This window comes from Pholcus phalangioides, unplaced genomic scaffold (assembly GCF_987345545.1).
Source record: "Pholcus phalangioides strain wild (caught in Gottingen) unplaced genomic scaffold, Ppha-v1.0 ptg000008l_1, whole genome shotgun sequence".
Lineage (NCBI taxonomy): Eukaryota > Metazoa > Arthropoda > Arachnida > Araneae > Pholcidae > Pholcus > Pholcus phalangioides.
This window is the reverse complement of record NW_028301601.1, coordinates 57,908,065-57,930,938: the sequence shown is the minus strand read 5'-3', so window position 1 is coordinate 57,930,938 and position 22,874 is coordinate 57,908,065. Positions and strand designations below refer to the sequence as shown.

General features: G+C 38.6%; 2 protein-coding genes across 3 annotated transcripts in view; one reads left to right on the top strand and one right to left on the bottom strand.

Annotated features, from left to right (window-relative positions):
- Nucleotides 1–22,542, bottom strand: part of LOC149084622 (uncharacterized) — a 34,607-nt gene extending 12,065 nt beyond the window's left edge. Inside the window, exon 1 of the mRNA XM_089235015.1 lies at nt 21,660–22,542. Within this exon, the coding sequence (XP_089091141.1) occupies nt 21,660–22,442 (783 nt within the window). The 5' untranslated portion in view covers nt 22,443–22,542. The remainder of the gene's footprint in view (nt 1–21,659) is intronic.
- LOC149084623 (uncharacterized) lies at nt 1,778–14,999 on the top strand. 2 transcript variants are annotated; one of them, XM_089235515.1, is made up of 6 exons: nt 1,778–2,112; nt 4,804–4,865; nt 9,627–9,725; nt 11,745–11,783; nt 14,576–14,623; nt 14,746–14,999. In XM_089235515.1, exons 1-6 carry the CDS (start codon nt 1,899–1,901, stop codon nt 14,893–14,895), a joined length of 612 nt encoding a protein of 203 aa, XP_089091641.1. In that variant the 5' UTR covers nt 1,778–1,898; the 3' UTR covers nt 14,896–14,999. The 2 variants fall into 2 exon arrangements, with proteins under 2 accessions (XP_089091641.1, XP_089091642.1); XM_089235516.1 differs by lacking the exon at nt 9,627–9,725.
- Nucleotides 22,543–22,874: the final 332 nt, after the last annotated feature.

The following is a 22,874-nucleotide window of genomic DNA, read 5'->3' as shown; positions in this document are numbered from 1 at the left end:
GAGAAGAAATAAAAGATTTCTCTATTTCTCGTCCAAGTTGTAAATATCGATTATATGATATTTTAATCGAAGTTGAAGAGGAGATAAATTATGAATTATGTAAGCCGAAAATACGGGAGAAGATTCTTGGCATTCGTAGGAAATTCTAAGGGTTAAAAATTAAATAATAAAAATTCATTAAACAAAAATTAATTCCAAATTTTCGAAATCATTATTATTTTTTTAATTTAATCTATAGATGACATCTTTATATTAAATATTTGATCATGTATTTTTACAACAGATGGCAGCAAATTCGTTCTGGACGAGAGAAATATTCGAACCCCCCCCCCCCCCCCCTCCAGTTTTTAATGTATAAATCCTCCCCACCCGATATATATTTTTGAAATATAATCTTCAATTTTTTTCCACTCCTGACATCACGTCGACAGAATATTCTATAGCTTTTTCCAACATCGAATAATTTTTAGCTTGTTTGTTAAGGTAATTTTCATTTCTATAGTTCAACAAACATTCATGGCGAAGATATTTTTCAACAAACTTGAAGGTTGTGTCCTCTGGCCACCTCACCATACAATATTTCCGCGGAATTCTAGCGAAACTTCAGGAGACGACGGAGTATGAACAGGTTCACGCTTGAGATCAAAATGACCCCTCCAGCGCGGCAGGTCACGCCCACTAGCGCATGCGCATACGTCTACTTAACCGGAAAAAATAGAACCGTTCTTATCTGACTTACCAACTAAATCACTTCTGCACTTGCGCACTTGTCAACTAAAGCCGTGTAAACGGCCCTTAAGTTCAAAAGTATCCACGTCAAAAAATTTAAGAACGTGAAATTTCTATGACGTTGGATAGTCTCGTAAGCAGCGCCATACCACGGGACACATGGGTTCTCCCCCCATACTGTGAAATATTTTTATACTTGGCTGAGTCCAGAGGTGGACATTCGGGCCCTTTCCCCCCTTTCACTATGCATACCGTCAGTAATTTCTTCCACGTTCGAGGACCCTGCATTCGCTCCTGCATAACTCCGTGTCCTGACTCTGGTGCAGGTCATGCCAAAAAATGATATACCCTATCAAACGCTTTTATCGCATTTATAAAAAAAACAGTTGATAAAGTAAAAGCTCTTTTGCGGACAACGGTGGGACGAAAAAATTCGTCCCTAAAAAAGGGGTGACCGTTAATCAGGGGTTTAAAAAGCATACTCTTATTATACATAGGGAAATTATTATTTGGCCGTAAAAGAGGGGTGACCGTATCTGAGGGCTATCCGGTAAGAGGGGTTTTACCTATATTCGCATCCCCGTTTTCACTTTCTCAGGTGCATATAAACATGATAGATAAAATATCAAATTATATAGTTTGAAGGAAAATCATTCCCAGAATTCCTTCGAAATGTTAATATTCCTTTGAAACCATCAAAATGGTATCGGTCAATTCCGTAAATTGAATATTTCTAGGAGAACATAATCATAATTTGAATTAACATGTGACTCGGTGAAACCACCCGAAATAGGGTTTCCTCGAATGGCCAGTATGTATTTATAATAACAAGTAAGTTTTCTAGTCCATAATAAAGAGCATAAACATTGCTCCATGCGATTACAAAACCATAACATGGCAACCGTAGTGCGTATGATATACGTCATAAGATATAAGTTAGGAAAATGATGTGCTAAAAACGTCAATTCGTGGGTGGAACACCTGACACTTGAGTAAATGACAACACGCTTATATACTAGTGTCATTTCTATGAGCGCATATCATTGTATGCACATGTCCACCTCCACTGATTTCGGAGGAAAAAGAGTGTTTATAGACTGTAAATATAAATTTTGACTATTATCTGTAACGTAGAGTCTGACGCAATCGAGCATTAACACGCGCAACCAATGCGAGCCGCATCCCATACGCAATCCTTAATACTGTGCGTGATCCGTCCTCAGACTCTATTCATTCAATCAGCGCTAAAAAGTGTCAGTCGTGTTGTTTGGATTATGGCTTCCATGATGTCGGGATTATTCACCTCCGTGCTCCTGCTGGTGGTTTGCTTTACTGTGGTTACTGATGCCGACACCATCGATCCCATTTACAAGCATTCGTGTGGTGAGTTTTATCATAAAAAATTAAAGTGTGATACCAGAAGCAATGAATTTCAAATTTAAAACCATCTTTAAACCTTAAGTCATGATTGAAGCTTTTGAAATTTAAATTGGTTTCATTTTAAGCGTATTCCTTAGCAATTTTTGGAATCATATTTTGATTGAAATGAAAATAAGGAAACCGAAAAAAAAATTCGGTAAGTATTTTGGGTACTTAATCACCATAGGGTACTAATAGGTTACCGTTTTGGGTATTAATCACCATAGAAAAAAAATCTCATTGGTGCACTTGATACTATAGTGATTATTTTTGGTCAAAAAGACATGGTCGAGAGATTGAAATCACCCAATTACAGTAAAACCCCTATATACGGACACCCCCCCCCACTAGATTACAGAAAAAAACCCCTCAGATTACGATCACCTCTCTTTTGTTGAAAAATAACAATTTCTCCTTATATAATAAGAGTATGCATTTCAAACCCCTAATTAAAAGTCACCCCTCTTTTACGGACGATTTTTTTTGTCCCGCGGGTGAACGCAAACAGGAGGTTTTACGGTATAATGTTGTAAAGTGCTAGGTTTTTTTTTAGTCTTGTGTTTTATTTGGTAACTTCAAATTTTGATTGAAATCAACACCTAACAATACGTATGATATTGATGACTTCATTAAATATCAAGTACTGAGAATTTGTCGAAAATGCGCAGACTTTTATTGCTCAAAATGATTTACTGTTGCTGACAACTAAATTTTAGTACAGTGAAACCTCTCTTTTGAGGACACCGGTGGGACAAAAAAAAAATTCGTCCGTAAAAGAGAGAAATCGTTAATCAGGAGTTTGAAAATGCATACTTTTTATACAAGGGGAAATTATTTGGCCGTAAAAGAGGGGTGACCGGTTAAGAGGGGTTTTACTGCATACTGCATTGAATTGCTTAGATATATTGAATGCCAGTGCCGAAGAGTACTCAAAGAATTTGGTAATGGATAACATTAACCCCCATTTAAAAGTACTAAAAAGAATTGTTTTTGCAAAAAACGGATGAAAATTGATGCTTGCTAGCAACATGTTTTTAACTTAAACGATCAAATCAACACAGAAAATTTAATTGGAGTGGATTTTGTTAATTCGTCACAACGGCCAATTAACGGTAAAATATATAGTTTGCATTGATTTCAATATATTATCTATAAACTGATAAAATCTTGCTTGTAAAGTCGAATAGTGTTAACCTTGAATATCATTTCTAATCCCCTCAATTTGGTGATTAGAAGATTTTATCAATCTCTGAACACGTAAAGTTTCAGCAGCTCTCAAAAAATTTCACTGACAAGGAATCAACTCTTCCTAGGCAAAAAAGTATTGCGCTTATATAGCCGTGTTTTACTGAAATGACTATAAAAGATGTACTTACATTTTCTAAAATAACAAAAAAAATTGAGAAAAGAAATTGCTATAATGGTTTTTTTGATCATGTATTTACCATGTATATTGAAATATACAAGCGACCATAGAGGGTCAGACATGTAAACATGATTGAAATTAAGCTGAGATCATCTATAAAAATTAAATATCCCATTTCTTTCTTCCCCTCATGATTCATGTTTTTCGTCGAATGATTTAAAAAAAAATGCTAAGGAAACGGATAAGAAACATGATCCAAACATCAAAGTAATTTGACTCTAAATTTTTTTTCTGAAAAAGATAATATTTCAGCTGAATTCCAAAGAAATTTCTGATTTATCTAAATTTTTTTTCGTATATATTAGAATGAATTGTGAATATAAATTGCTTTCCAATTCTCATTTGTTCTGGAATTCTGTCGTTATAGATATATATTAGGCTGGGAAAAAAAACCATTTATCAAGGAAACATATTTTCTGGATTATATGCCGAGGTGAACTCGGAAAGAAAAGTCTGGTCGAAAGAAGGCAGGGTCGGCGTTCCCAGTGTGTGTAGATGCTTGCCCGGAATGCAAGAGATCCCGAGTTCGTGTCCCAGCGGAAGCCTTTTCTTTCCGAGTTCACCTCGTCATAAAATCCAAAAAATATCTGTTTCCTTGATGTTGCCGTTTTAATTTTCGTTAGTTCTGGAATTCTGTCATTAGTTTCCAATTTCAGTTAGTTTTTGTGTTAAACTCACTTTTTTTGCGAGAATTACATCCAATTGTGAGTTCATATAGTTGTATATATATTTTTACGATGTGTGACTTTCCTCTCCCCCCCCCCCCCCCATCAATTACCGTATTTTACCGTCAATCCACTTTCTACATAGTTCAACCCCCATGAGTTTTTGGTTTAAAAGTTGAAAAGATATGTATGTATAATACCATCTATTATAGTATTATTATACAGATATGTACTTACACACGTTAAAATACTGTGCATAAAATCTGGTTCAGTGGCCCTCCAAAAAAATGGTTTGGCCTCTAGACACAGAAATCGTCTATACGCCCCAAGCTCGTGGGAATGAATAGTTTAGGCTAATTTCGTCGTGTATCATGTAGCGTTTTATAAGCGTCTTAATCGGCAAAAGACATTGCTGTTTTTCCCTTGGCATATCCCCCCCCCCCCCCCACTAAAGAGCCACTCTGGGCAAATACACGGTTTAAAAATGGATCATGTTTATCATGCTAATAACATTTTATCTGTGGTGATGCTTCAAATTATTTTACTGTTTCTTTCAATTTTTAGGAACGAACGGAAAAATCTTTTGGAAGAAGATGCTCAGATGCAAGGATGTTGCTCATAAACTGGTAATTCAGCGTTAATACATTTTTCTCAAATTTTCTATCGATGGAGAAAAATATGTTATATATGCACAGATGAAAAAATCTCATTTCTTATACATAAGAACAAACGTAATAAAAATAACAGTTAGACGCGTTTCGGAACTGTATGAAGTTCCTTCTCTGGTAGTTGACAAAAGACAAAATGGGAAAATGACCTCATATAACGGAGGTTACTCGCTGTTCAGGATGCGAAGTCGAAATAGATTTTTCTTCTATATGTATAAATGCAACCGATAAGCGTATCGGTTACATTCGAGAGAATGCAACTGATAGGCTTAAAGTTTTGCGAAAGACTTTTTTATCAAACTTTTATAGTGCAGTCCCGGCCTAAGCAAGATTTTTATCTGCCTATATAGATGAATAAAGTAAATAAGTAATATAATAAAGGAAAAACTGTATATTTTACTTTTAATTCGCCAATTGTAACTAATTAAAAAAATCCACTCCAATTAATTAAATTTCTGTGTTGATTTGTTTCCATTAAAGACCAAAATATCACAGCAGCCATTTACCATACGTGGTTTGTGAAAAGATTTTAATACGTTTTTTTATGGAATCGAACCATAAAGGGCCAAAAGTTAACTTTCAGCTCTTTGTGGGCCAATTCAAAGCAAAGCCTATCCAGTAACTTTTTTTCATGATATTATTACGAAAATTATGTAAATATTTATCATTTATTATGTCATTTATAGCCTGTAAATAGTTATTATTAGGGCTAGGATTTTTATGACCTAAAAAGTGCTTGAAAATGCATTTATATACTAAAAAATCTAAATACATGCTCTATATATAATACAAGAAAACTGCCCTAAAATTTTTCTTTTTCAGGTAAAGTAAATTTTATTGAAATGATATACCAATGAAGAATATTAATGCAATTAAACCTATATTAAATCATCAGTTGTAGCTTGAAAAGAAATCCTTCAATTTATCAACTACCAAAAATGTAGAGGTTTCTCATAGAATCAATAACACAGCTTTCGGTAAAAATTATTTTAGTTTCTGTACCAAACCGAAAGTTTACTGTCTAAAAGCATATTCCGAGGGGACGACGACTTTATAATACAAATTTATCTATTCATTTAATGCTGAAATGGGATTATAATTTGATTTTCTAATTTTTCAGAATATAATTATTTTTACTTAATAAGCATTAAAATATTTTTCATGCTGGGCATCAGCAATTGACTGTTTTGTTGGTTGATACGAAATGTATTTTTTTGTTTTTTTCGACTTCGTAACGAAGATTCGTTTTGTTTTTTTCTGTCTTGTACCCAATAATTGTTGCTTGCGGATTCTAGGACAGGTGGCAGCACTTTCTGAACACATAGCAACATAAATGAAAAATCAACACAAAAACTTATAAATCAATTTTCACTGCAATGCTATTCTTGCGGGGGGGGGGGGGGGGAGGCGCAGAGGATAGTGGGAGAAGAACTTGAGAGATCACCAGGAAATCCTTGAGGACATGACTATCGTGCAACAGGTCTACTTTGTAAAATTCTGTCTCTAGCATGAAGAAAGGGGGAGAAGGAATTAGTATTATTATCACTAGGATGAATGCACAGATGGTCTAAATACTAATTCCCTCCATTTTTTGTCTACCTTGTCTACAAAAGGTTTTTAACAGCTGGCTCATGCGAAGATATATTTTTGAAAAGAGAGAAAATTCAACTGCCCCTGCGGGGAATCGAACCAACGTCCTAGACCACTAGACTACAGAGGCAACGGATATCTCAATCTTTCCTTGGAGCTCGGGTGTACTGAACGGGACCGTACATGGCCGGTCGGACCTAACTCAGACCAAAGCTCACTCTACCTTGTCTAGTCTTCAGGAGAAAATGGAAGGTCAAGGGAAAAAATATTTTCCATTGAAAATGCAAAAATGTGCAAAATGGTGACTTGGCATTATAAAAACACACTCCATCACATAAAAATAGTGAAATATGCAAAAAAAAAAACCCGAAAAGACAGAAATCCTAGCCCTAGTCATTATCTCATGTAAAAATGGTAAAAATGAAACTAACGTATTGATATCTTTAAATCTCGCCGAATCGGCAACAAACTTGGCGAAGTTTAGCGACAGCTCTGATGATTTGGTGACGTCATAGCGCCAGAGAAGTTATGGGATCTCACGAGAACAACAACAACAACAACAAATACAACGCCACAACAGGCAAATTGCCCAACGAGGTGGCTGCTTAAGAACATCATGGATCCCCGAGCCCCTACCTACTACTGTCACACCACACATGCACCCCCCCCCCCTGCGGAACCCCCCAACGAATCGGTACATGCGGGAATGTGCGTGTACGTGTAGTGCACCTGACGTAAAGTTTGTTTCTGTGTAATGCTTGTTATGTGTAGTGCTGTCATCTGCCCCCAGTTTTACAAACTATGAGTGAAGTGTTATGGTTGAATGATTTACCGTTGTAGGACTGTTGCTCTCTGTGGCGAGACTTTTTAACGGGGAGATCGGCTCGCATTTGCGCCTTGAAGTTGGGAACCACAGAAAACCAACTTCAGCCGACCACCACTGTGGGGTTCGAACCCGGATCCTCGCATCACGAGTCCGGCACTATAACCACTCGACCACCACAGCACAATGGGGGAAACTTTCTCGAATCTTGCTCTCTGTATAAAAGCACCACCAACGCGGAACTTGGGGGGTTGAGTAGTAAAATACGAAATCTTTTGTATGTTAGAGAAGCCGCTTTCGTCATATACCTGCTCGTGAATACGTTTAAATAGCTGTTGTAAATAAATCTGCGACGTCCTGCATTTTGTTTCCATCCTCTACTCTTGAGAGAAGGGAGGTGTGTAGAAGATGAGTCAAGAGAACCTGTGAGGAAAGACAATATCCGGAACAATATTGAGATTCCTAGCAGATTGTAATGAATGTTTATGTGGATATTTCATTTTAATACATTAAAAAAAAATTGTTTACTCCAGGAGGATGTCAAATGTTTAAAATAAAATAAATAAATAAAAAAAATATTGCATTTTGAAGAGGGGGTTTGGTGATTTCTACCGTGTCGCTAAAATTGTTAAGAGATTTTGTTGCTATATATAGTGCGGAAAATTCATCGCCGACAATTTACCGCCACGTAATTCACCAAAAAGAAAATTCGCCGATGGGAAGATTCACTCGGTGAAGGGAATACCCACCGACATGGCAATTCACCGCTAGGAAAATTCATCGGCACAGTGACATGAGCAAGTGAGTAGATAAGAAAGAGAGTGATTGAATCAGGAAATTACAGTGAGAAGATGAGGAAATGGGCCTGTGAGTCACTGATATGATCACTCGCTCACTTGGTAACTCACCCATTTACTGGCTCATTCACCAAATCATTCACTCACTGGTAACGAACTGTCTGTGAATTTTCCTATCGATGAATTGCGTGGCGGTGAATTGTTGTCGATGAATTTTCCGTAAATCGGGTTATTGGGAAAAAAAAATATATTCATTTTACATAGGAGTTCTTTTCAAAAATCAATCAATTACTTTTTTGTATTCTGCATTTATTGTGTATTTCAAAAATTTAGTGTTGTTACCAATGTCTAGCCAATGGATGAAGTGGCCGGGTTATGTTAGTCATATGTACAGTAAAAACCCATCAACTTGGACACCTATGTATCCTAGACACTTCCCTGCACAGGAAGGTTTTCAATGGAACTTTTCATGATCCCCTTTAACACGGAATATTTACAAAATAAATAAATTAATTAAGCACAATCTCTATACAGGGTGATTCAAAAGCAAGATGAAAAAAACTTTTAGAGGTGATAGTACACACCAATACAAACAATTGTCATCCCAGAATGCACGGGTCTAAGAAAAGCAAATGCACGTTTGGAAATGGACTCTCCGCAAACGTTCAAACAGCATTCCTGTTGAAATTTATCGGGAGAAAAAGAATACACACCATGCATGCAAATAATGGGTGAATGATGAATACTTTAGTTTGCAGCTTCGTAAATGAAATGCATGTCTACTTTTTCCAGTATTACTAAAGTGCGCCATTATCCCGTACGTTATAACTGTTAGGGTGTGAACATAGTGCATCCGTATTTTAGATTCTGGAAATCCGCGTCTTCTCCGATTGGTTAGAAACTCAAATTTCAACTTTTTTTAAACTTGAAATTCGGGGTTTTAACCAATCGAAGACGACGCGGGTTTCCAGTATTTGAAATACGGACGCACTATGTTCACACCCTTAGAACGGTTTTGCACGATGGAATAACTTCACAGGGCTGGCGTTCGCGCCTTTTATTCACTGTGACGCAGATTTGCATACGGTTTCTTCTTCTTTCCCAGGTTACATTTTCATGCACGGAGTGTTCTTTTCCTCCCGATAAATTTAAACAGTAATGGCGTTTTAACGTTTGCGGAGCTACCGTTTCGAAACGCACTGGCGCGTTTGCGTTTCATGTTAAACCATGCATTTTTTGATGGCAATTGTTTGTATTAGTGTGTACTACCACCTCTTAAAGATTTTCCCATCTTTTCTGAATCGCCCTGTATAAGTATCTTGGCTTGGACACCTCTCTAACTTGGACAAATGCATTTTAATGAAACCGTAGGAGTCCAACTTGAACAGGTTTTACTGTACCTGCCTTTACAGATGAAGTGCATTCAGAGTATTGAACAATGTATCATGGATTGTTTATTCTAGAGTGTTTTAGGTAATGAATAATACTTGGAACATCTTATTCTTGAAGGTCCGGCGCTCCATTGAATCTTGTTTCCCAATCGATGGCAACAAAGAATCCGAATTAACGAGACTGCGTTTTTGTGAAGACTCCAACGTCTGGGCTAAGGTAAGCGAGATAAGTTTCGGTATCGTGACAAATTAGATGGCGAGATAAGCAGGCGATCGGAAATAAAAATAACCTCCCAATCCATCCACTGGAATGTCTCCTTCACTCGAGAATTGGTCGATTTGAGGACCCCTTTGTCTGAGGGTGCCGGGAAAAAGTTTCTGTAGGAACTCCTTTCATCAGGTCTGGTCGTTTCATTTTTGCGTTCATGTAAATCTGGCATTGAGCTCGTCACAGGGGCGTCGGAAGTGTTTCGAACTTGTGGGTGCTCGTCTTGAGTCCAATGTAGTAAATTTCGATTTCTGAATCAATTCTGTGGGTGCTCGGACCCGTTTTACAAACTTCCGTGGGTGCTCGAGCACCCACAGCACCCCCGGCTCCGACGCCACTGGCTCGTCATGTAGTTCAACGGTGCTTTTAGAGCAAGTATGCAATCATTTTTTTTTTTAGCTCTTTGCTGAGCGTTTTAAATATTGTTTTTGCCCCTGCATGCCCAAAAATACAAAATACAATTGAATAGTTATTGTGAAGCATCAGAATCGTAAAAACCTAGAGTAGGCCTATATATCCAACTGCTTTGTGTTATGCAAACTGTTGTTTCACCTATACACAAAGTGTGCACCATAATTTTGAATGATAAATGTTACTTACTGTACAATGAATAGTCCAAGACCATGAAGTAGTAAATACAAAATTATTTCTCCCATCCAGACAGAAGTTTTTAATGACCACACAAAATGAGTTTTTGAACCCTTAAACTAAGCAAAAGAAAAATTAATAAACCAAATGGTCTACATGCACCCTCAAATAACTTGAAAATACTATACAATTTCTGCATAGGAAGAGCCATTGATTGCAATCTACAAAATTTGTATTGCTTGGCAATATTTCGATGATCTCCCTCTTCATTTGAGAAAGTTGCACCAACTTTGTTGACAAGGCGGAAAAGTAGGGAAAAAACCTAGAAAAAGTAGGACATTTTACTAAAAAGTAGGAAAAGTACAACAAGTGGGAGCTCTGTAGATACATCATTCTAACTGAACGGTGACCCAGTTCACTGCTCTTTAGATACAGTCAACCCTCGGTTTACGAACTTAATTCGTTCCTGAAGTGCGTTCGTGAACCGAATTGTTCGCAAACCGAAACATTTTTTTCGGTACGAATCAATGTGAAATGAATTAATCCGTTTATGGGAATTTGAAAATTTCTAGTTTGAAATTTTTACAACATATCCCACGCATGACGATAAAACTAATGAAAATCATTATAAAAGTAATACTGAAAAAATAACCATCCATGATGAAATGAAAATTATGACAGTGATCGTTGTCATCTTACAATAACGAAGACCTCAAAATCTCTGTAAGCCAAATTCATGAAAGATGATCCATGAGATGGAGAACAGGAGCCGTATTTGGGGATGGGAGCTTTATTCCGATTAAATTCAATAAATTTTATCAGCTCTTCCGTTATAACAAAAATCGGCATTCGCGGCCACAGACATCCAATCGGGATTGAGTCCATTTTGCAAGGTTTGCTTTTCGCCGGCTTGTGTGGTGTTCGTAAACCGAGGGTTGACTGTACATTTCAGTTTTCGACTTTTTTTTTATAAAGTGTCATCAAAGGATAACCATCCGTAACGCATAATTGAATACAGTCGAATCCCGTTTTAACGAATATACCGCTATAACGAAAAAAATCTCGTTTTAACGAACACTTTTATAATTCCCCCCCCCCCCCCAACTTAATTTTACATAGGAACAATGCAAAAAACCTGGAATTCCTTAGTAACGAAATTTCGTTATAACGAAGTGATTTCACCGGTCCCTAGGAGTTCGTTATAACGGGATTCGACTGTTATATTTCTGAAACACAGTCAATGTATAAATTGTTAGAGGGAGCTGCAGTCGGTTGTGTATCTTTTTTTTGCATTCCAATTTTTTTTTTTCGCAATCGTGTCGATTTTTTAGCTTATACACTTGATAACAACTAACACTGTAATGACTTCTCTTTTAACAGATGATGAGCTGTTTCCACGAAAAACTGGTCAACATGCAGGTAAAACCAACTTTTTGTTCTGTATTTTGGAGAAACATAATTACAGTTGCCAAACGCATGCCCCCCCCCCCACAAAGCCGGGGCTAACAGGGCTCGGGAAAATTCTCATCACTTTTTGCTTTTTCACGCTATACATGAACTATAGAAGCAGCGCCCGTGAGAAGTCTGACCGAGGATGCCCGCGAAAGATCCCAGCCTAGGGGCCCTACTCCTGGGTGTGGGGGCCATGGCCAAACGTCCCGTGTTTCAAAAAATATATCGACAGTTAATTTTTTTTTTGCTGATCCTTAATTTTCATGGAGAAAAATTCGAATTATTTATTACAGCTTGTATAAGTTCATTACCCGTTATTCCGTATATAGCGACATCCATTTTATTCCAGAAAAATTGTAATACATCAGAGTAGAATAAATACTCTTGTTCATTTAGTACATAGTGTTTCCCAAACTTTTTTTCCCATCGTTCCCTTCTTCAGAGAAATTTATTCTCTCATCGTCACCCCCCCCCCCACCACTCAAGCGTACCCATGGTATCCTGTTATACCCGTGGTTTCTATCGCCCCCCTGGATCTTTTCATCGCCCACTAGGAGGCGATGTTGCCCACTTTGGGAAACACTGACTTAAACCATCTGTTGAACAGATGGTTCTGACACGAACAAGTGAACTTTATCGAGTTTCCTGAGCAAGATTACGCACGTCAGTTGATGCTGCCATCTATATCTATATACAGGGTGCATAGCAAACAGGTAGTATGGCATTTGCTGGTGAACGGTTGATCCTAGAAATACACTTCCAGTGTGTTAGAAAAAGTTACCAAATAACGTGTGGTACTCAGATAACGTCATTCATGTTGCAAGGGATTGTATATAGTTGTTGAAATAAAAACATTAACTTTTTATACATTCCCCGTGTGACCAAAAACCTACTTAGAAAGAAGCCCTCTCTCTCTCTCTCCTGATGCCAACTAAAAAAACTTCCATGTTTCTAAGTTTATAAGTGCAATATTCATCGAGATATTCGAATTCCAAAAACAGGAAATTCAGGAAAAAAAAACAGCTCTAAATGCGGGAAAAACGTTTGATTTGCATTTAGCGCTGTTTCCCCCCAAATTTCCCGTTTTTCGAACATCTCCGTGAATATTTCACTTAAAAACATGGAAGTTTTTTGTAGTGGGCACTAGGAGAGACAGGGCAACAACTTTCTAATTGGGGTTTTGAGTACACGGGGACTGTATAAGAATTGGTTTTTTATTTTATTTTAATAACTATACAACCCCTTGCAATACGAATGACGTATCTGAGTACTACTCGTTATTTGGAAACTTTTTCTAATTGGAGGTACACCGCTAGGGTGAACGGTTCGCCAGTAAAATGTCATACTCCCGTTTGCTATGCATCCTATATTACATGTTACTGCCAAAGCCCGAAATTGATTTGGCCAATGTCCGAAATCTCGGGCTTATCTGTTTCATTTACTCGAATGTAACCGATACGCTTATTGGCTGAATTTTTCTCTCATGTTTTATAAAATAACTTTTCTAAAAAACGTTTATAGTTTAATCCCGGTTGTAAACTGATTCAGTTAGTGCGTGTCAATGTGCATTGGCCACTGAATTTATTTAGCTCACTATGCAAAAATTATCCAGGCGAAAAGTGACGCGTGAGCTATTCATGTATATATGTCTTAACACCATGAAAAATATGCTACAAATCGGCTTCACCAGGATTACACTATAATACTTTTATTATCGTTCTTTTATAAAACTTGAAAAATACAACCAATAAGTGTCTTGGTTACATTCGAGCAAATTTATCCAATTGGCTTACTGGTGGTTTTTTCCCCAAGTTTTGTAAAAGATCTATGGGAGCCATTCAAGTATTACGTCAGCATCGATGGGAGTGGGGAGGGGGAAGGTTCCGATTTGCTGACTTTTGATGACAAGAGGATAATGCTTATGCCATCAACCACCCTTTATGAAAATATGAAATATTCTTAATGGCATCTTACTCGGTGCGCCAAAAACGAGAAAAACCTTTCGATAGTTTGTGGGCACTTGAAGTGACATCCCCCCATTGATAAGTGCCCTACAGAACCACTTTAGTGATCTCTAAATGTTTCGCGGATCGAAGTGATCTGGAAATGTGTCCGGGCTGCATAAGTTCCCTGGAACTGTGCCACGCATCACTCAAGCGATCCGTAATTACGTGCCGCTGATCACTTAAATAATCTGAGAATGCGCCGCGGGTAACTTGAGTGATGTAGAACCACACTGGGGTCCGCTAAAGTGCTCTAAAACTACGTCGCATGTCACTCAAGGGATCTCTAAATGTGTCACGGATCGCTTAAGTGGTCTGGAACTGTGTCCGAATCATTTAAGTGACCTAGAAATGTGCCCACGAGGCGCTTAAATGCTCTGGAATGTGTGGGTTGCAATGAATTTATTAAAGATAAATTTTGAGTTCATAGCATTCAAATACCATTGAAAATTTTAACAGAAATTTATTATAACAACATATAAAGTTATAACAACAAAAAATTTTTTTTTGTTGCATTAAAAAAATAAATGTTTGATCATCGGGGGGTGGGGGGGGGGGCGCTCGGGCTCCCCTATGTCCTCGTTTCTGATCCCACCAATATGCGTTAGGATTCAGAGGGGCAGAACTGATGACGAAATTTTACTGACGGGGGGGGGGGGGGGTCAAAAATGGCTAAAAATTTGCTTACGTAATACTTGAACGGCCCCTTAACTGCTATAATGTAATCCCGGCCTAATACAATATGTTTGGTTCCAGGACGAGGCTAAAGGCTCCCTTGATCTCAGTCCAGGATGGGCTTTTAGGGTAAGAAATTTATATCATTATTCTTAGTTTTTCATTTCTTTTTAATGCCATAAGGCACAATGTAGATTCAAAAATTATGTATTAAATTAGCTGAAAAAAAAAATTTACATTCATTTTCCTAGACGTGCTCGGAGGTGGCAATATCAGGGGCGGACCACTTGGAAGTGAAACCTTTGACGTACCACTTGGAATCTCATAATGCAGAATCCTTTGATGATGCTAAAGACAATTACGACGACGACATTCTGCCCAGTCTCTTCGATTGGACCTAGACGCCGCTTGGAAGAAAAGCCTACCCTTTTGTCACTCCCTGTACATACAAAAATCATCCTTTCAGCACAATGAACACAAATCAAATAAATTTTTGTTTCTATTATCTAATGTGTATTCATTTTCAAAGTACTGGGTGTCCCATAAACATTCATAAATAGTTTAAAAATTCATAAAAATTGAAGGAAGCGGATTATTTGCGAGAATGCGACTTATATAAAAGTTATGTTCAGGAAGGGGAATTGTTTTTATAAGGGGACATTCAAGTATTACGTAAGCAGATTTTCAGCCATTTTTGACCCCCTCTCCCCCTTGTCAGCAAAAGTCAGCAAAACACTGACCCCTCCTCCTCCGTCATCAAAATTTCGTCAGCTGTTTAGAATATTTCATATCTTCAAAAAGGGTGGTAAGCAACCTTCAAACCCCCCTCCCCACCTTGTGATCAAAAGTCAGCAAATCCGAAACCCCCTTCCCCCCCCCCCCCGATGCTGACGTAATACTTGAAAGACCCCTGAAGAAAAAAATAGTTCAAATTTCTGTTGATAGAGGGCGCTACACGGAACCACACATCAGTGGAAATATTAAAATCAGAGTCCTATAAAATGTAGGGTGTACGATTAACAGCTGATTTTTGAATTTTATAGTTATCAACATGAAGTTTTAATTGTGATGTTGACATTGGTGGACAAAGCAGTATTGGTCAAGGCCGTTGCGCGGGCGGGGGGGGGGAAGGAAATTGGGGGGTCTTTCCTTCATCTGAAAAGATTGGATTTTTTTTATCATTAGAGAGGGCACTTAATTTTCGTAATTTCACATAATTGCAAACAGACTACTATTTTGCAAACGAGTGCAAAATCACCTTTGAATGCATGATTGCTTTGAATGAATTGTATTTGTATTTGTATAGTAAAATTGATTTGAAATTTTTTTATTCATTCTCCAAAAAGTTATAAGGGGCTGTTCAAGTATTACGTCAGCAAATTTTTAGCCATTTTTGACCCCCTCGTCAGCGAAATTTCGTCAGCACTGCCCCCTACCTCCTAACACATATTGGTGAGATCAGAAACGCAAGCGAGAGGGGGGGGGGATATAAGGGCTCGCGAACCTCCCCCCACCAAACTAAAACAAAAAAAAATTAAAATTTCGAAAGAAATACCTTTATATGTTATTATAATCGATTTCTGTTAAATCAGTGCTATTTGAAGGGTAAGAACTCAAAATTTCTCTTTAAAAAATTCATTGCGACCTACCCTTTCAGCCATATATGGTGAACCCGAGGCCAAATGTGGCCCTGAAGGTTATCTGATATGTGGCTTTCCCCCTCAAACAGAACTTTGTAAAAATGAACTAAGCGGCACATTTACAGATCGCTTAAATGAACTGTGCCACAATTCCAGAGCATTAAAGTGTCACGTGGTACATTCAGAGATCACTCAAGTAACCCGCGACACAGTTCCAGAACACATAAATGATCCGTGGCACATTTAGAGATCCCTTGAGTGACATGTGGAACAATTTTAGAGCACTTAAGCGGCCCCCCCCCCCCCAGTGCGGTACAGTACATACATGGTACAGTATTTTCCTCCAAAATGCAATGGTCAAAAATCATACTTGCTTGGCTTGTCGAGAAATAGGAGGTACGGGGAATCTTTGAGCCATTCTGATGGTTATTGTTGGGGGCTTGGATTTCTATGTCTTAGCGAAATATGCAAAAAATAAATTATGCTATTTTTACGTGATAGAGCATATTTTCAAAATTTTAAAGCATATTTTACGTATTTCATAATTCTTTATAAAAGGTCAATTTTTTCAAAAAAAGGAGGAACTATGGCTTTTATCAGGATCTGCTCGAACTTGATCAGATGCACTAATGGTAATCACTTAATCGATGGGTTGACCATATTTGCTCAAGAAAATACGTGCAACTGAGTTTCGAAAGTGAAAGGACGTGGTTTCGCTTCCCCGCAGGGGCAGTTGAATATTTTCACTTTTTCCAAAATATACTTTCGCATCAGCCAGCTGTTAAAAACGTTTGTATTCCAATTTTGCTTCAGACTGGTTCTTCGCCTCTGACGACAGCTCTTTCTTCATGGTAACTCGTGGAAAAAATTGCCAAATATTGGTAAATAGGGACTATTTTTTAGCATTTGTGCTAAAATTTTGCTATTAAATAATAATTATTATTAAAATTTTGCTATTTAATATAAATAATTATTTTTTTAATTTAGTGCAATGCTTTTCTAAAGCCAAATACTCAGCTATACATTTCTGTCTAGAGATGGCAGCACATTAATTCTGAATAGAATTATTGTGGGAGAAGTTGGAGATGAACTTACTCCAAAGGAAAATTTTGGCTCAATGAGTAAGGCGACCATACGTCCCGTATTTGCCGAGATAGTAGCGGTTCTATGTTTTTCAAAAATTGGAAAACAGAAAAAATTGCATAAAAAGTCGGCTGTCCCGACTTTTTTTGCAAAAATGTCCCGGTTTTCTCGTATTTTCAACGAAGCTAACTTGACTTATTCTTCGAAACAACGATTAAAATTCTATTCCCAACTCAGAAAATACATTTCGATAATTAATTACACAACCACAAATATAAAAATATTTTGTTTTTTTTTTAAAATTCACTGCAATTTGAAGTGGTGCTTCATTTTCCTGGATTTGCGACTTTGCTTACGTTTGGAATTATTTTTGGCAATGTCCCGCATTTTCCCGTATTTCGAAACTCAGTTTCGCGTATTTTCTTAAGCAAATATGGTCAGCCCATCGATTAAGTGATTATTGTTACTGCATCTGATCAAGTTCGAGCAGACTCTGTGATATATCTACTCCTATAATATAAAATCACAAACTCGAAAAGGGCCTGTTTCTAAGCAAACGGAATTAGTGACGATTTTATGTTACGGAAATGGGTGACGTTTTTGTGTTACGGAAGTCGGTTATGAGATTTTGGGTCAAATATTAATTTAACTGTAGCACATATCGGCACCCATTTGACCCATCGGGACCATGTTATGTGCATGTACCGAGAGGCTCCCACATCCTACAGCAGGGCCCCTAGGCCGGAATTTGGATGGCAAGCCCCAAACCAGCTTTCAGGGGCCCCCCCCTCTGTGGTTAATTTATCGTCTGAAAAATCGAAAAGTGATGAGAATCGTTCCGGCCCCTGCCAGCCCTGCTCTTGGGGGGGGGGGGGGTCATGCCGAGAGAGTGCTCCCAACACACAGAGTCCGGGTACCGAGGGGGATTGCACGTATACCTTCATGGGGAAGTTAAAAATTTTAATTTCCAGGGGCCCCCTTGATATGGATCTCATTGTTTTCTTGCTGCTTTAACGTTGAAAAATTTGCGATAGCGGAAGCCCAAGGGGGCTTCCAGTCCCCATCCAGTCTGGGGGCCTCCATAAAATTTTCCAATTCGGTCGCGTGGGTGGGCCTGGACTTTATTCGTTGGTAAAACGAATACAAATGAAAATTTTTCATGGCATTCGCACCGGGGATGATCGACAAGCTTCCAAGTCGGGGGCCCCACGTTTACAGGTTTCATTTTGGGGGCCCTGGATGAATCTCATTCTTTTCTGTTGTAGAATTTGCAACAGCGGAAGCCCGAGATAAAGCCAGTCTGGGGCCCCACTAAAGGTATGGGATTTGGTGTCCCGGGTAATTGGTTGGGGCCCTGGATTTTATTCGTTGGTAAAACGAATACAAATGAAAATTTTGCATGACAGTCGCAGCGGGGGATGAACGACAATCTTCCAAGTCGGGGGCCCCATGTTTACAGGTTTCATTTTGGGGGCCCTGGATGAATCTCATTCTTTTCTGTTGTAGAATTTGCAACAGCGGAAGACCGAGATAAATCCAGTCTGGATTCCCCACTAAAAATCTGCGTATTGTGTCCCCGCTACTGGATGTGAGGCCCTGGATTTTATTCGTTGTAATATTGTTAAAAATGAAAAATTTTCGTGTTCCCTCACAGGGGGTGTCCGACAAGCTTCCAGGTCAGGTTCCCCTTGAAATGTTGACAGGTTCCAATTCGGGGGCCCCTTTATGTATCTCTGATTTTTATTGTTTAACATTGTAAAATTTGCAACACATCGGTAGCCCGAGATATATCCAGTCTGGGGCCCCTCTAAAATTCAGCAAATTAAATTTGGGGACCCCATGGGGAAATTTTCTGGGGGTACTTGATGAATCTCATTTGTTTTTTGTTGCTTTATTACTGTAAAATTCGCTTCTTCAGTAAGCTGGTGCTTTCACAGGTCCCTTTCCATAGCACGCTGATGAAGTGGGACGAAATAAACAAATATAATGTAAAGAGAAAAGTGGGAAGGGGGTTGGCCGCCAAAGCCCCCTAGTATATATATATATAAAAGCCATAGATCCTCAATATTTTCAAACTGAAGCAATTCGCTTCTGTATATGGTGAGAAAGTGTTCTGTACAGACGAAATAATATTGTTTTGCTAATGTGCGACAATGAAGTTGCTGCAGAAAGAAAATCCACTGTGTTGCAGTGCACACATCAACACCGAGAAAAAATAAACGAGGTCTTCAATGACTAGAAAAAAATCGGGTTTTTTTTCATAAACTTTTGTGTGTGTGTGTGTTTGGTAAATCTGAGATAATGAAAAATCTTTTTAGGGCATAAAAATCCTAGCCCTAGTTATTATAGAAACTTCATGAACTAGCTGAAAATATAAAATGCGTTTTCTTGAAAATTATGAGAGAAAACCATACATGTTGCTTGAGAGGAACATTGCCAAATAAAGTGCTAATTCTGGAATATCAATATCTTAGACAAAATTTCCGTCATTAGTTCTGGTATATCAGTAGTTTCGGAAACATTTCCGACATTAATATTCCAAGACAATTAAATTTTCGTTTTTTTTTTAATTCATTAGTATCGAATGCTTCTGCATTTTTATTAGGCGTCTTTGGCATTTTTTCGCAATAAAATTTCAATTGGTAAACCTAAACTTCCTTGATACATTGGAAATTAACTTTATATTTTTCATTTTTTTTTCTAGAACCAACCATATCCAACTCAGAACAAAGTTGGCCTACAAGTTAGGAATGCCGACTTGTTATCATAAGTTCTGATTATTGTAATAGCAGGGCTTAACAAATAGAAAAAAATTTAGGAGCAAAGCATGTTTTTTTCTCCCCCCCCCCCAAAAAAAGAAAAACAATCCTAAATAACTTTTTTGCCTTTTGCTGCAAAATTGTTTTAAATCAATTGAGCAAAGAAAATTTTAAGCACTTGCACCAATTTCTTAGTTGCCATAATAGCCACCTGGTACTTATCAAGCCCTGGCAAACGATTAGTCATAATTTCTCTGCCGCAACCAATATAAACTGGGAAGGAATCGGAAACATACAGTGGATCCCGCTTATAACGTTTTTTAAAAAATCGTCATGAGAAAAACGTTGTAAACGGGAAATCTCAAGAATTAAAGTTGGGACCACGAAAACGAGTCGTACTAAGAGGGAAAACGTTGAATTTGGGATGGACTGTATATATCTGAATAATATGCATATCTACTCTATAATATAAAATCACAAACTCGAAAAGGGCCTGTTTCTATGAAAACGAAATTAGTGACGGAAGTGGGTGACGTTTTTTGAGTGACGGAAATCGGTTACGGATTTTGGGTCCAGTTTTCATTTAACTCTAGCATATATTGCGCGGGACCCATTTGACTCATCGGGACCAAGTTATTTGCATATACCGAGAGGCTCCCACATCCTACAGCAGGGTCCTTAGGCTGGAATAGATGGCGAGCCCCTAAACCCAGCCTGGCTCCCTCACTAACAATCTGAGTATTGGGTCCGCGCTACTGAATCGGGGCCCTGGATTTCATTCGTTGTAAAATTGATAAAAATTTAAAATTTTCGTGGCCCCTAACCGGGGAGATGACCGACAAGCCTCCAAGTCGTAGCCCCATGGAAATGTTTGCAGGTTTCATTTTGGCTGTCCCTTGATGAATCTCATTGATTTTTGTTGTTTAACATTGTAAAATTTGCAACACATCGGTAGCCCGAGATAAATCCAGTCTGGGCCACACTAAAATTCAGCGAATCGGAGTCTGGGGACCCGCATGGGCAAGTTTTCTGGGGGAACTTGATGAATCACATGTCTTATTTTATTATAGCGAAATTAGCGTCTTCAGTAAGTTGATGTTTTCACGTGTCCCTTTCCATAGCACGCTGACGAAGTGGGACGAAATAAACAAGTTCACGACACTTGACATCAAGCGACATTTATGTCATAAACAAGTTATGTTGTGAAGGGGAGGGGGGGATGTTGGCCGCCAAAGGTGGTGGGGGGGGGCAGAGCCCCCAGTACATATATAAATATGAAAACATGGCGAGAAAGTTTTATCAACAATTTTTATTCATAGTAAAACACAATTTTAATTTAAATAACAAAATATTTAACATATAAACGAGACATAAATACTATTGAGTTGAGATTCTAAAAGTTGGAAGAAAAAATAGTTCGAATAGAAATACCATTTAATCCTCATCATTTTTTTCTTTCGCATCGAGCAATGAGACCACGATGTCGCGAAGCAGTCGTGGCCGCTCCTCGAACATCGCATATTCGAAAAATTCACTCGTCATTTCATCACAAAAGTACACGAGGGCGCTGTTGCGTAGCTCCGCGGTGTTGCTAACGTCCGCGCCCACGAGAATCCTGCAAATATTCCACTGATCGAAAATGGACACGAGGTAATTACTGCAATACGATTTCAAGTCACTCACCTCGTATTTCTCACCGGCTCGCAGAAGCTCCACGGCGATATCTACGTCCATCTTTCGCACCATCCCCGAGTAGATGAATTCCATGAAGGAGTCCATAGTGTCTTTACGGAAGTCGGTGACTTCCAACCGGTGATTCTCTTCCTTCTTGTCATTTTCGAACATGGCCTCGAAAACACGCGATCGAGCACCGAGTATAACCGAATGGACAGCGATATCTTGACCCCCCACGGATATGACGCAGTCCGTATTTTCTTGGCTTATCCACAGATCACGCAGGTCATTGATGAAATCCACCATTGGGGTGATTTCAGGACGGCGAATGTTCACACGCTCGTCGGTGACGATAGAAGTGAAACAATAAGTCGCTTGCACGCCTATCACCAGAATATCCAGAAACAATTCGGTTGCCAAATCTTCCCCCAGGATAACGTTATCGTAACTAAGTCCTGAGGCAGTGAGAATGACCCAATCATCCTTATCCGATGCGAACAACACTTTGTCTTCCGTGTCACGAAAGGAAATGTTGCACCTGATTTTCATTGCTTTCTTTTCGCTATTCACGAAGACAGTACAAGAAACAAAGTCAGCGGAGAGACTCGGTTTGCCTCCTGGATAAAGTCTCAAGAACCATTTTATTCCTTCCTCCTGGAGATTGAATGTAGGGCTGTCGTAATGTTTTCCGGCCAGCAAAGAATGGGATTGGAAGTCATCGAAGGACCAAGTGCCGTGGAAATCGCCCTGGAAGCCTCCGCATACACGAGAAACCGATAAATTGGGTACCATTGTGAATAAGGAAGAGAAAAATAAAACTCAAGGAAAAAGGAGTCTGTAGACCGTTCTTGACGAAACTGAGCGCGAACATGAAATGCTATCATACAGCAAAGTGAACTTGTTAGATTTACATAACGTCATAATAGGTTGCCAAGTGGAATAAGAAGGAAAAAAGAAAAGTCAGCCAAATTCTTAGAAAAATTCGCCATCCATGTCCAAAAAAAAAAAATATATATATATATACAGGCCAAGCGTACTCAACCTTTGGGAGAGTGCGGGTGACTTGCAGGCATAGGCGGCGATAGACTTGGAAGTCTGGGGGCACGATGATGATGATGCCAATTCATATACTATACATTAGATCAGTCGACTCCATCTTTGACGCTGGGGAGGGGGCACGTATCTCCGCCCATGCTTCCAGGCGCGGATCGAGGGGAGGGAGTG